Source organism: Triticum aestivum, chromosome 7B (genome assembly GCF_018294505.1).
Source record: "Triticum aestivum cultivar Chinese Spring chromosome 7B, IWGSC CS RefSeq v2.1, whole genome shotgun sequence".
Taxonomy (NCBI): domain Eukaryota; kingdom Viridiplantae; phylum Streptophyta; class Magnoliopsida; order Poales; family Poaceae; genus Triticum; species Triticum aestivum.
In genome coordinates this window covers 480,929,227-480,943,652 of record NC_057813.1, presented here as the reverse complement: position 1 = coordinate 480,943,652, position 14,426 = coordinate 480,929,227, and the positions used below count along the sequence as shown (strand labels likewise).

Sequence of the window (14,426 nt, the reverse complement as noted above, 5' to 3'; positions counted from 1 at the left end):
GGGCAAAAAACGAGCTAGAGGAGGGCGGAGGCTGGAGCATGTGAGGAAGGAAGGGATTAATTGGAAGGAGAAGAAGCTGCGGAGAGGAATCTGGCCGGAATCCGGCCGCTTGGAGGAATGGGAAAAGGGGATCGGGAAAGGGCTGGGGCAGCGGAGCAGGAAAGGGAAGGCGAAGAAATCAGGAGAATATGGAGAGAGCGGGGAGATCAGGAGGGAGAGGAGAGAAGGATACGGCATCGCGCCAGTCGCCGGAATCCGCCATGGAGGCAAGTCTCTCGAAGTTTGGCTTGATGGTTTTCGTAAGATACCGAATTATTACTTTACCACCCGTTGTTTCAATCAGGAGCCTTTGTTGCCTATGTTCATGTTAGTTTCTTACCACCCGTTATATACTGTTTATTACATCAACGGGCTGGACTTAAACCATTGCACTCAAATAATTCGACCTTCGACTACTGCACGAGTTCAACTTCCAACTTACACTCGCAAGACTTATAATCTCAATAATTTCTTTCATTAACGCTGATATTTTCGCTTCTCCCCATTATTTTTCGCAAAGATGAGAAACACAATCCAAAGTACTGATCAAAGAAGAATAGATGCCATTTTTAAAGCACATGAACACTAGCCTTCCCATTTCTTGCATTACAAACGGGCCATCAAAGTTATACTTGAGTTGTGTGCAAACAACCATCTTGATAGCAGGACGGAATGGTCTAACAGTAGAACACAAATTATGCAAGCTTCTCTAACTTAACCAGAAACAGGTAGATATATCACGATCTCTTCGATGAGAAAAGGGAGAGCTAGAGGTTTGAGCATTTTTATTTCTTTATCGTTACACTAGTTGCTACAAAACATAAAAGAGGGCAGATCCACATTGTTAATTTCAAATCACAAAAGGGTATTTCTGCTAGCGCTTGCCCCAGAAACCAAGCATGGAGACCTGAAACATTAGTTTTAGGAGCTGGAAGTAAACATGAAGCTTCTAGACCTGCAACCACTGTGACAACTGAAGCCACACAGATCCACATCAGAAACAAAATGGCAAGAACCAAGCTGATGCTGTCTCATTTCTTCAGTGCATTCATTCTGTCCCTCAGGTAATACAGCTTTGCTCTCCTGACTTTCTTCCTGTCTAAGATCTTAATTTCTTTGATGTTTGGCGAGTACCTAAACGCAAAAGAGAAGTGGCATCAGCAAAAAAAAAAAATCCGCATGAAACAAGTATGATGTGATGATATCTTTCATGTTTGATTTCTTCAACAACTTAATGCAACTTTTTATGTGATGAAGGATTGAAGACATTAACTACAGAACGAAAGTAAAGAGATCCTGAATAGTGAAAACAAAAGGAGATCCCATATGAAATATCCTACTTCTCCCATTCTTCCAATGTATTCCCACAGCAGACACGAGAAGGACAAAGGCTATGTCCACATGAAAGGTAGTTTAACCATAGCTGGATGAACAAATGTACTCCCTCCGTCCCATAATATAAGAACGTTTTTGACACTACACTAGTGTCAGAAACGTTCTTATATTATGGGACGGAGGGAGTACTAAACTACAAGCTCCATTTGTAACAAAATGCTAACGCAGAACAAGCAATCAATTCTGTACAAATGGTTAATGAAAAACTGTGTGTTTTGTCTCGAATACTACCAGCATCTTGCACAGCTGATTTAAGGGTTCATCAGCCAGATACATAGCATTCTATGGTTTAGACAATATTACACATTGTCATGGATTTACGACTATAGTACAGACAAGAATGAAGGTGGTACCACCATTCTCACGGCAGATTGACATACTATCAGGAATATCAAGAAGGCAACAAATAGCTCAGAGACAAACATATAAATCAAAAACTTTTTTTTTCAGTTCAGCCAAGCAAATTACACTTCGAATACAGCAACTGTGCATCGGCAATTTGATCCGTGTTTAACAAGTAGGAGTAGGAATTTAGTGATGTCCGCAGATTTATCCCTGGTCTTTGTCGTTTTTGCGTGTGATTAGTGCTAGAGTTATACTGATGATGTTTTTTGACCTTTTGTATTCTAGTCTCTTGGCATCCTCTTGTACATGTATATATGTTGGCTTTGGCCTCCTAATAATAAGTTGCTATCATTCCTAGAAGATGTGCTCGCATGGAGGTGTGCATGTGTAGCGAATTAGTGATGTGTGTGTGTGTGTGTGTGTGTGTGTGTGTGTGTGTGTGTGTGTGTGTGTCTTCCTTGTATTCACACAGAAAAATTTCATGCACAACCAACAAATATAGATTGTTCTGTCATGCTAAGGAACAGAGATCACCCAGATGCAAATGCACAAGCGGTTATTCTCACAGAAACACAATAGTGCACAACTAAGAAGTAATTCTAATTTGTACGTGGAAAGCTCAGAAACAAAGCAATGTCTATCAACATGGACATGGAAGAGAGAGAAGCACATATTTGGTGTCACTCACAGTGGAAAGACAGACTCAACGCCAACGCCAGCTACTAATCTACGCAATCTGAAAGTCGTAGCGATCCCAGCATTGCGCCTTGCTATGACGATGCCTTTCAATGTAGACTCACGTCGCTTGTTCTCAGGAACTTGCTGTTTACACATAAAATCAGAACAACAGATATATGAATGAACAGCAATAAGGCAGAAATGCATTTACTTACTACACCCTCTGTTCCTAAATATAAGACGTTTTGGTAGTTCAGTTTGTAAATATAAGACGTTTTGGCAGTTCAATTTAAACTGCCAAAACGTCTTACATTTGTGAACAGAGGTAGTACTTACCACTCTCATTTGAACAATACATCCAGGCTGTACATCAGGAATGGTCCTCTCTGTACGAACTTTGTCGACTGCCTCTTTGTTCAAGATCTGGCAAATTCAAGTAACCGATACGATAGGTTGTTTAAGTGATCATTGTAACGTCGCTTGTACTAAAAGTTATACTGTTACCGGAGATGGCACTTTAACTTACATTCATAATGTGCCTGGCCGTCTTGTCAGGCCTCTTGAACTTAATGCGCGGCGGGTGCTCAACCATGGGAGAGCTGGAATCTTCATCCTCAACAGAAACCTCGGCAGTCCCCACTGTCGTGAACCCCCTCACCGTCAAAGTCCTCGTGCAGAAACCATATGCCTGAACACCGTCGCGTGGAATGATCGGACTCTGCACATCAAAATTCATTCCAATAGGCATGACCAGGCCATATTAGTAACACAGGATCACAAACCCGCGACTTGTATCCGCAATACGAACAATGACACACGCACCACAATTTGACGAATCCAGCTGCAAGACCTCAGGGGTTCCGTGAAGGACTGTTCTACACTAGGAGCTGCGCAATCCATGAGCTTCAGAGGATTGCCACGGGTTCCGGCTCGACAGACGGTCCGCGCCAAAGACTGCATCCTGTGACCGGTCGTCTGCACAGAAAATGCACACGCTGGGATCAAAGTTAAGCGAAGACTCCATTCCAGAGGCAATACATGAACGAACAAGCGCAAGATAAACCCTACAGGGTTCAGTTGAGCCCCAAAATCTTTTCAGTACTACTAAATACTCCACCAGGCGTCCGGACAGTAAACAAATCCACAACAAACTGGATGGATAGAGGAACCAAGTTTTGGATGGGATAGATTACGGCGAAGAAACGATACCCCACAGGGTGCCCACGGGGAAATCTCCGTCTGGGGCGCGCCGCCTGCCGTAGAAGGCTGAGGCCTGCCGGGGTCCGGACTAGCGAACGGGGGAACAAAGGAAGGGGAGGAGGGGAATACCTCGCCGAGCGGGTCACCGGAGAAGGGGCGGAAAGAGATCTGGCCGGCGGCGGAGACGAAGGGAAGAGGCAGACGTCGTCCCGGGTAGGTCGCACCTCGCCTGAACCCTGAAGCCCTGGAGCAGTGACGTCCCGCACCCGGGTGAAAGAAAGCACGAGACAGATTTCCTGCCGTTGGATGGCGACCAACCGTCCCGATTTCTCACGCTCGAGCGAACGCCATCAGTCAATCCCACCGTGCTCTCCAGCAGCAACCCTAACAGCATCTCCAATTGATTGTGTAAAGGCCACTAATCTGCGCCGGCGCGCCGGCCCAACCGTTCGGCCGGTCGCGTCGGAGCCATTGGATTTGAGTCGGGTGGGCCGTTGGATCTGGCGGAAAAAAAAAGTTGGATCGCTGCTTCTTCTTCCGCTCGCTGAATCGCATCTTCCGCTCGGTGCGCACCTCCTCTCCCCTCCGGTAGCCATCCTAGTCGCCGCCCTCCTCCCTCCCCCCCTCCCCGGTCGCCGGTCACCTTCCCTCGCCACCGGACATCGCACCTCGCCGGCGTCGTCTTCTGCGTTTCTCGCTGGCTACGCGCGTGCAGCAGCGTGCGCTCGTGGTTGTAGCTCCCCATGGTGACAGTCGCAGCTCCGGTGTGATGCCTCAGCTCTGGTGGTGTCGTCGCCGGTCGCGGCACCCTGCCGACGAGCTCGCCGTGAAGGGTCGCAACAAATTGAGTCGCTGGTTGTAGCAAATGACGCCGCTGGTTCCAGCAAAAATGACATCGTCGCAGGTTCCAGCATTTTGGTTGAAGCTTTCTCGGTCTCTGGTAGAAGCTTTTTCATCTGTGGGATGAAGCTTTTTTTTTAAACGGTTGCAACTTTTCATGTGTACCTAAAAAGCAATTGAAACTTTTGTAGTGGCTAGCTGAAGATTTTCAATCTCTGGTTGAAGCTTTTTCATCTGTGGGATGAAGCTTTTGTTAAAATGGTTGCAGCTCTTCATGTGCTCCGAGTCTGGTTTGAAGCTTTTTGATCTACTAGATGTAGCTTTTTGCATTCATGGTTGTAGCACAAGCATTGGCGTTTGCAGCTGCAGTACCAGTACGTCCGCGCGGCCACCATTACTGGTTCCAGCAAAGTTTGCTGGTTGCAGCAAACTCTGCGTCGCAGTTCGCCGCCGTGGCAATGCCTTGTGCCGGTTGTAGCAAAACAGTTGGCCCGTTCCAGCATCTGCTAGTGTCGTTTGTAGCAAACGAAATTGCCAGTTGTAGCTCCTCCTGCTGCAGGTTCCAGCACCGACGCCGGCAGCTTGTACCACCCGCGGTGGCTGGTTCCAGCATTTGTGACAGCAGGTTGTAGCAGCCGTAGTGGGCGGTTCCAGCACCGATGTTCGCCGATTCCAGCACAGGCGGGGACAGATGGTAGCACCAAGTGGTGGGCGTTCCAGCACCCGCGGTGGACATTTCTAGCAAACCGCAAGGCTGGTTCCAGCACCTCCATGGCCGGATGTAGCTTCTGCAGGCGGCGCCACCAGCAAACCTCCCCGTTGACAGCTCGAATCCGGCCATGGCCTCCGCCCTGCAGATGAATCCGACCACGGAGATTGCAGCAGCAAGGCATCCCCGAGCGGTGATCTATTTGGGGCGCTCCTCGCCGTGGTTTGCTGAGGAGCGGAAAAACACATGGCGGAGGCGAAGAAAAGGGAGAGAGTAGCGAGGACAGAGATGAGAGGCGGGCGGTGGAGAAAGAAGATAAGGAAGGGAAAGCTGCTTCTGTACGTGTGGGGCCGTGACGCGAGGTGCGAGTGCGTGGGAGACCGGCCGAGCGTTCGGTCGGTCGACCGTATGTAAACATTTCCCTTGTGTAAAATACATGATCATCAGAAAATGGTTCGAGTAAAATTTACATTATTTAAAAGTGGCTTTTTCATCACCAAAAACGCCCAGCTCGAACGGATGATGTAAAATAGGGCAGTCGCACGTCAACCGCTTCAATAGATCAGACCTGGCCAAATGGGCCGGCCCGGCATGGCCCGGCCCGGCCCGTGCTAATCGTGCCTGGCCCGGCACGGCCCGCCGTGGCACGTTTAATAGCCGGCCCGTGCCGTGCCGGCCCACGGGCGCTGCTCCTTGGGCCAGGCACGGCCTGATTAGTAAACGGGCCGGCCCGATGGCCCGTTTAGCACACCGGGCTTCAATTTTTCAGCCCGTTGGGCTGGTTTTTAGGCCTATTGGGCTATATTTTAGATGTACATATATAAAAAAAATCTGAAAATTATATAAAAAATTAAACGGGTCGTGTCGTGCCGGCCCGCGTGCCCAGGCTCTAGGCCCATGCACGGCCCAAGGCGTGTCGCGTGCCGGGCACGGCCCATTTAGCCCGTGTCGTGCCTGGCCCATGGCGGGTCGTGCCGGCGTGCTCGCGGGCTGGCCCATTTGGCCAGCTATACAATAGATGATGCAAATACCTTGTGCAAATTTTGTCAAACACCTTGTGTGCGAGGTGAAAGAAATCGGGCGGCTGCACGTGGAGCGTAGATGGTAGTCATGTCGATGATGAGCGGCTGGCGAAAGTGTCTCCTACGCCTCCTTAACGACTGTCGGCTAGCGGCTGACCCTAATTTTGGCGACGCCAACACCGACGATGCTGGCCGAAGTAGTGACCGCTCGGCTCGGTCGTGGTTGTCGCGCGACTGCCCGCGGTAGCTCAGGCAGTCAGTAGCACCTACTCCAGACTACGGCCACGAGTTGCAGGAGCTATTGAATAGTGACAAATCCCAGTCTCGATTCGTGCCAACCCAACAGACACTTTCGGAGATACCTGTAGTGCACCTTTATAGCCACCCAGTTAAGTTGTGACGTTTGGTACACCCAAAGCATTTCTACGGTATCCGGGAGTTGCACAATCTCATGGTCTAAGGAAATGATACTTGACATTAGAAAAGCTCTTAGCAAACGAACTATACGATCTCGTGCTATGCTTAGGATTGGGTCTTGTCCATCACATCATTCTCCTAATGATGTGATCCCGTTATCAATGTCATCCTATGTCCATGGTCAGGAAACCATAACCATCTATTGATCAACGAGCTAGTCAACTAGAGGCTCACTAGGGACATGTTGTGGTATATGTATTCACACATGTATTACGGTTTCCAGTTAATACAATTATAGCATGAACAATAGACAATTATCATGAACAAGGAAATATAATAATGGGACAATTGCATTTTTATCCCTAGTTGGTTCCTACCCACGGGTTTTGCCCTTACTTTTCGGGCTTGCTCAGTTTTGCCCTTACTTTTTCCATCAAGGTCCCTCGAATGCCCTTTGACCATTTGACCAAAACTTTGAAAATTCATAACTAATTCATATGAACTCAGAAAAATGCAAATAAGATATCAAAATGTTCAGATAAACATTACCTTTATGGGCATATCATTTGCATTCAGGACAAAATCATCATTTAAACTACCCGAGGTAATTAATGTTATTAACATTATTAAAAAATAAATAGGTATAAAAATATATTTTTCATGAATAAAAAATACATGCAAATGCAGGTGATGTTTTCTGAACATCCTGATAACTTATTTGCATTTTTCTGAGTTTGTATCAACTTGTTATGAATGTTCTAATGACTTTGACCATGATTTGGAAACTTCGTAACAAGTTCATACGAACTCAGGAAAATGCAAATAAGGTATCAGGATGTTCAGAAAACATCACCTACATTTGCATATAATTTTTATTCATGAAAAAATATTGTTTATACCTATTTATTTTTAATAATGTTAATAATATTAATTACCTCGGGTAGTTTAAACGATGCTTTTGTCCTGAATGCAAATGGTATGCCCATAAAGGTAATGTTTATCTGAACATTTTGATATCTTATTTGCATTTTTCTGAGTTCATATGAATTAGTTATGAATTTTCAAAGTTTTGGTCAAACGGTCAAAGGGCATTCGAGGGATCTCGACGGAAAAAGTAAGGGCAAAACTGAGCAAGCTCGAAAAGTAAGGGCAAAACCCGTGGGTAGGAACCAACTAAGGGTAAAAATGCAATTGTCCCTATAATAATAACTATTTTATTATTGCCTCTAGGGCATATTTCCAACAACTATAACTTGCAAGATCGGATCTAAAACATGGATATAATGATGAATTCATAAACGGTTCATATCTGAGTTCATGGCACCCAGGCCCATAATGACAAGCATTAAGCATAGTAAAGTCATAGCAACATCAATCTAAGAACATAGTGGATACTAGGGATCAGGCCCTAACAAAACTAACTCGATGAAACATCCCAATTTTCAATTTGGATGTTATAAATAGATCATCATATGCATATCATATTTTTTTGCATTTAGTTGTGATCCTCAAAATCTTAAGCAACTCAAGGACCCAAGGAGAGAGTTGGAGGTTTCACAAAATGTTCATACTTGAACTTAGTTCAAATTTGAAAAGAGGATCAATTTGATTTTAATATTTTCTCTCCAATTATTTCCAACAATAAAAATAAATGAGAGAAGATAATATGAATTCTTCAACAGAAGAGAAATATTGGAGAAGAAATTTTAAAATCAAATTATTATTTATTCATATTTTATTTGAATTAGAGAAAAACATGCATTTTTGAAAATTGCATTTTAGTCCAGAAAAATGTTCACCTTGTCCTAAATATTAGGTTTGGACGGTGAAAAATGTTTCTGGAATTTTTAGATTTTTTATATTTTATTAGGATTTTTGTTTGCGGCGAAATTATCTAAAAAAAACATTTCGGATCGAACTGGGCCGAAGGCCCATCCGGCCCAGCAGGCCACCGCCTTCCCCGCGCCGTGCCGTCATGGAGCTGCCGGACTCCCGAAGAAGTCCGAGCCACCGCCACCACCGTCCGACTCCTCCCCCAAGTTGGAGGAGCCCGGGGCCCCTTTAAAAGGCCACCGACCCGGCCCCTCCTCTCCTCCAAAGTCGCCACACCGCCCCGCACTTCGCTCGCTGCCGCTGCAGTTCACCTCCGGCACCGCGCCTCCGCCTAACACCACCGCCCCACGCTGCTGCAGCCGCCCATGCCGCCGTCGCCAGGAGCCCCGCCGCCTCGCGCCGCCGCCTCCACCGCCCGACGCCGCCGCGCCCGATCCGATCCGCTGCCGACCGGTCAACTCCGGTGAACTGGTAAAACCGCGTGGTCCAATCGGTTTTAATCTCGTTTTTTCGATTTTGACGGTTTAGTTTAGATCGGTTTTTAGTTTTTGTTTTAGTTTAATTAGTAAAGGTTCACTGGTTAGATCGTTTTAATGAACGGTTTCGTTCGTTTGGTACAGTTAGCGAATGTTCGTTCCGTAGATTTTTCTTTTTAGTTTTATTTTCGGCCAGTGACCTATCCGTGAATAGTTTTCTTGCAATTTAGCCCCTGATCCTGAAACTAGCGTAACGTTTTGCTTGTTTATCCAAATTAGATGAAACCAGCGCCTAAATCTTCGTAACAAGGAACATTTGAAGAATGAAGAGGAGCATAAGGAACATTTGCGCTTGGTTCTCGAGAAGCTCAGGGAACATCAGTTGTATGTCAAGTTCAGCAAATGTGAGTTTTGGTTGAAGGAAGTTGAATCTCTCGGACATGTTAAATCCGCAGAAGGAATAGTAGTAGACCCTACCAAGGTTGCTTCTGTCACTAAATGGTTGGCACCCACCTCAGTGGGAGAGATCAGAAGTTTTCTTGGACTCGCAGGTTATTACCGGAGATTTATCGAGAATTTTTCCAAGATTGCGAAGCCCATGACGGAGTTACTGAAGAAATACACCAAGTTTAAATGGATTGAGGATTGTGAGGCCAGTTTTCAGGAGCTGAAGAAATTTTTGGTTACAACCCCAGTGCTGATTCTCCCAGACCAACGCAAGGATTTCCAAGTGTATTGTGATGCTTCACGCCGAGGACTTGGAGGAGTGCTTATGCAGGATGGAAGAGTTGTTTCATATGCCTCACAACAGCTTCGAACTCATGAGTTGAATTATGCTATACATGATTTGGAGTTAGCAGTCGTAGTGCATGCGCTCAAGACATGGAGACATTTTCTCATTGGAAACCGTTGTGATGTGTACACGGATCATAGTTTGAAGTACATCTTCACGCAGAAGGAGTTAAACCTCAGGCAAAGGGGATGGTTGGAGCTCATAAAGGATTATGACATGAGATTGCATTATCATCCAGGAAAGGCCAACATCATAGCAAACACGTTGAGCTGCAAGAGTTATGTTAACACGCTCATAATCGGAGGATTACCTAAGGAGTTAGCATATGACCTACGAGAGCTATGCTTGGAGATAGTTCCGAAAGGTTATGTTGCAGCATTGGAAATCCAGTCCACTTTGGGTAAGATCAGAGAAGCCCAGATGACGGACAAGGAGATTGCTGAGATAAAGGAAAGGATGAGTAAAGGAAAGGCTAAAGAATTTCGTGAGGATGAGCACGACACCTTATGGTTTGAGGATCGTATTTATGTGCCCAATGACCCTGAGATCAGGAAGTTGATTCTTCAGGAGGCTCATGATTCACCTTACTCGATTTACCCAGGCAACACTAAGATGTATCTGGATTTGAAGGAAAGTTTCTGGTGGATAGGAATGAAGAAGGATATTGCAGAGTATGTAGCAGTATGTGATGTATGTCAGAGAGTGAAGGCATAGCATCAGAAACCAGCAGGATTGCTACAGCCGTTGCCGATACCCGAATGGAAGTGGGATAAACTTGGCATGGATTTTATCACTGGATTACCCAGGACTCGTTCCGACTATGACTCTATTTGGGTTGTAGTTGATCGCTTGGCGAAAGTAGCCCATTTCATCCCGGTGAAGTCAACTTATACGAGTGCTAAGTTGGCGAAGATATACATGACCAGGATCGTATGTCTGCATGGAGTTTGGAGGATCATTGTATCAGATAGAGGAACATCGTTTACTTCAAAATTTTGGAATCAGTTGCATGAAACTTTGGGTACCAGGCTAGAGTTCAGTACAACCTTTCATCCATAGACAGATGGACAGACTGAGGGAGTAAATTAGATTCTGGAGGACATGTTGAGAGCTTGTGCGCTAGATTATGGATATAGTTGGGATGACAATTTGCCCTTGCAGAGTTCTCCTATAACAAAAGTTATCAAGCCAGCTTAAAGATGGCCCCATTCGAAGCTTTGTACGGAAGGAGGTTCAGGGCACCACTCTCGTGGGATGAAGTTGGAGATAGACAGTAGATAGTTATTCGGACCAGACTTAATCAGAGAGTCTGAGGAGAAGGTTAAGTTAATTCGAGACCGACTCAAGGTAGCCCAATCCAGGCAGAAGAGTTATGCAGATACTAAACGCAAGAAGGTAGCCTACGAAGTCGGAGACAGAGCATATCTTCGTGTGTCCCCACTTCGAGGAGTTAAACATTTTGGAGTCAAGGGAAAGCTAGCACCACATTTTGTGGGACCATACAGAGTTTTGGAACGTATGGGAGAAGTTGCCTACAAGTTGGAATTACCCGAAGGATTGTCAGGAGTTCATGATGTGTTTCACGTTTCCCAGTTGAAGAAGTGCCACACAGAGATGGCCGATATTCCTGTGAGAGATACAATGCCACTGGAAGGAATTCATTTGGATAGTGATCTGACCTATGAAGAGAAGCCAATCAAGATTCTCGTGTTTTCTAGCCGAGTTACTCGCAGCAAGGTTATCAAGTTTTGCAAAGTTCAGTGGAGCCACCATACCGGAAAGGAAGCCACCTGGGAGCGAGAAGAAGATCTTCGCAAGGACCACCCAAACCTTTTTGCTGACCAACCTGAATCTCGAGGGCGAGATTCATCTTAAGGGGGGTAGGTTTGTAACATCCCAATTTTCAACTTGGATGTTATACATATATCATCAAATGCATATCATATTTTGTTTGCATTTAGTTGTGATCCTCGAAATCTTAAGCAACTCAAGGACCCAAGGAGAGAGTTGGAGGTTTTACAAAATTTTCATATTTGAATTTAGTTCAAATTTGAAAAGAAGATCAATTTGATTTTAATATTTTCTCTCCAATTATTTCCAACAATAAAAATAAATAAGAGAAGATAATATGACTTCTTCAACAGAAGAGAAATATTGGAGAAGAAATCTTAAAATTAAATTATTATTTATTCGTATTTTATTTGCTATTTTATTTGAATTAGAGAAAAACATGCATTTTTGAATATTGCCTTTTAGTCCAAAAAATGTTCACCTTGTCCTATATATTAGGTTTGGACGGTGAAAATTGTTTCTAGAATTTTTAGAATTTTTTTATATTTTATTAGGATTTTTGTTTGCGGCGAAATTATAAAAAACATACCAGACCGAATTGGGCCAGCCGGCCGAGTAGGCCACCGCCTACCCTGCGCCGCGCCGCCGTGGAGCCGTCGGACTCCCGAAGGAGTCCGAGCCGCCGCCGCCACCTTCCGACTCCTCCCCCAAGTCGGAGGAGCCCGGTGCCCCTTTAAAAGGCCACCGACCCGGCCCCTCCTTTACTCCAAAGTCTCCGCGCCGCCCCGCACTTCGCCCGCCGCCACCGCAGCTCACCTCCACCGCCGCACCGTCGCCCCGTGATGCTGCAGCCGCCCGTGCCGCCGTCGCCAGGAGCCCACCGCCTCGCGCCATCGCCCGACGCTGCCATGCCCGATCTGATCCGCCGCCGACCGGTCAACTCCGGCGAACCGGTAAAACCACCCGGTCCAATCGGTTTTAATCTCGGTTTTGACGGTTTAGTTTAGATCAGCTTTTAGTTTTTGTTTTAGTTTATTATTAAACGTTCACTGGTTAGATCATTTTAACGAATGGTTTCATTCGTTTGGTACAATTAGCGAACGTTCGTTCCGTAGATTTTTCTTTTTAGTTTTATTTTCGGCAAGGGACATATCCATGAATAGTTTTCTCGCGATTTAGCCCCTAATCCTAAAACTAGCGTAACTTTTTGCTCGTTTATCCAAATTAGATGAAACCGGCGCCTAAATCTTTGTAACGATCTCTTATTTCCAGTTAACCAACTTGAACATGATTTTGGCAATTTAAAATTTGAGTTTAGTTCAGATTAGTAAACGATCTTATTTCGTTTGTATCTTGAGTTTCGTAACTCCGTTTTAGTTATTTCTTTTTGCAAATCGTAGCTAATCACATGTACCTACTGTTAAGATCTAATTCAACTAAAAATGATGATGTTAGGTTTTGCTTTCTATTTAGTTCAGACGTTTGCTTGTTTTGTGTCTTGATTTGGATCTTTTCTCGTTTTATTTTTGTTTCGTTTGAGTGATTGCTTATGTATGTTGTTGTTTGTCTATGCTAGATTACCCAGAGTGCGAAGCTTATTACTACGAATCTCTAGAGTTTGCAGAACGTCAGCAAGGCAAGTTACACTTTGATCATACTTTTCTATACCCAATTTTTACTATGCATTAGTTCTACCCCTCAAATATTTGCATGAGTAGGATTGGGAACATGTGGTTTGGTTGTAGTATTATGAGGTAGGAAGCTAATACCTTTGATCCCCGGGAATATATGTTATGCTCTATTATTGCTTAGTCATGCTCGTAGACGGGGATTGGATCGTGATTCACATCCCAGTTATGAGAGCTATTAATCTTGGATAACATTAAGGTGACAACTTTAATACACATCTGGGTGGATTGGTTGGGGCACCTGGAGAATCCACTGTTTGTCCATTAGGGAAATCCTGGAGTACCCATGTGATTTTTCCTCGGTTCGCCACCCAAGCTCAAAGGGATCATATGATATTACATTACTAGAAACTTCCGTGTGCAGCCACAAGCCATTATGGACTATGGGATAGTTGAGTAAGTTGTGTGAGCTCTCGAAGAGGTGGACTAGCAGATGTAGGGGAAAGTAGGTGTACCGGTCTGCTCAGAGTAGAGAGTTAATGCTTCAGAAAGACTATGTATCGATCTTCCGATCATGGATGCGGTCGAGTCTTGTGGGGAAAAGTGCGCAACCTCTACAGAGTGTATAAACTAATCATGGTTAGCCGTGTCCCCATTTATGGACATCTTGAGTATCTGGAATTGGATATTATTGTTGATCTCATCGCTCTTTAATTGGGTTGAATGATGATACTTGTTTAATTGGGATTTGAGTTGGAGGAACCTTCTCAATATTGGTACAACTTGGGAGTAGTTTAAATAAAATTTTATTCCTTTGTTGTAGGGAAAAACTAGCTTTATGCAAAAATTGTAAACTTAGAGCCTCCACCAGCCAAATATTGCATGTAGATATAGTTCTTGCTTTTCATTGATCTACAGTGTAACTTTGCCAGCATATTCAATGTGCTGACCTACATGGCTGCAACGTCTCATGTTGAAGACGACGAATAAGGTGTGATAGGTGAAAGCACAAGTGCTCCCTAGGTGGTTTTGGTAATTAATGTCAACATATCTCTTGTTGGACTAACACTTTTATCTAGTATATTTCAGACAAGTTCAACAATGGAGTGGCATGGACTAAAGGATGTGGAACTCCTTCAAGATGCTAAGGACAAGGGATTGGCCTAAAACTTTAAGCTCAAGACTCTTCATTTTATATTTCAGTGATCCAAGATCACATTGAGTCTATAGGAAAAGCCAATACTATCAAGGAGGGATGAG

At 44.8% G+C, this 14,426-nt stretch overlaps 1 protein-coding gene across 1 annotated transcript; it reads right to left on the bottom strand.

The window, feature by feature from the left end:
- Window positions 1-807: 807 nt before the first annotated feature.
- LOC123161024 (50S ribosomal protein L19, chloroplastic) lies at window positions 808-4,030 on the bottom strand. The gene is made up of 6 exons (XM_044578877.1): window positions 3,787-4,030; window positions 3,280-3,432; window positions 2,984-3,175; window positions 2,794-2,880; window positions 2,468-2,601; window positions 808-1,173 (listed from the first exon to the last, which is right to left on the bottom strand). Exons 2-6 carry the CDS (start codon window positions 3,415-3,417, stop codon window positions 1,071-1,073), a joined length of 654 nt encoding a protein of 217 aa, XP_044434812.1. The 5' UTR covers window positions 3,418-3,432; window positions 3,787-4,030; the 3' UTR covers window positions 808-1,070.
- Between the last annotated feature and the right edge of the window lie 10,396 nt (window positions 4,031-14,426).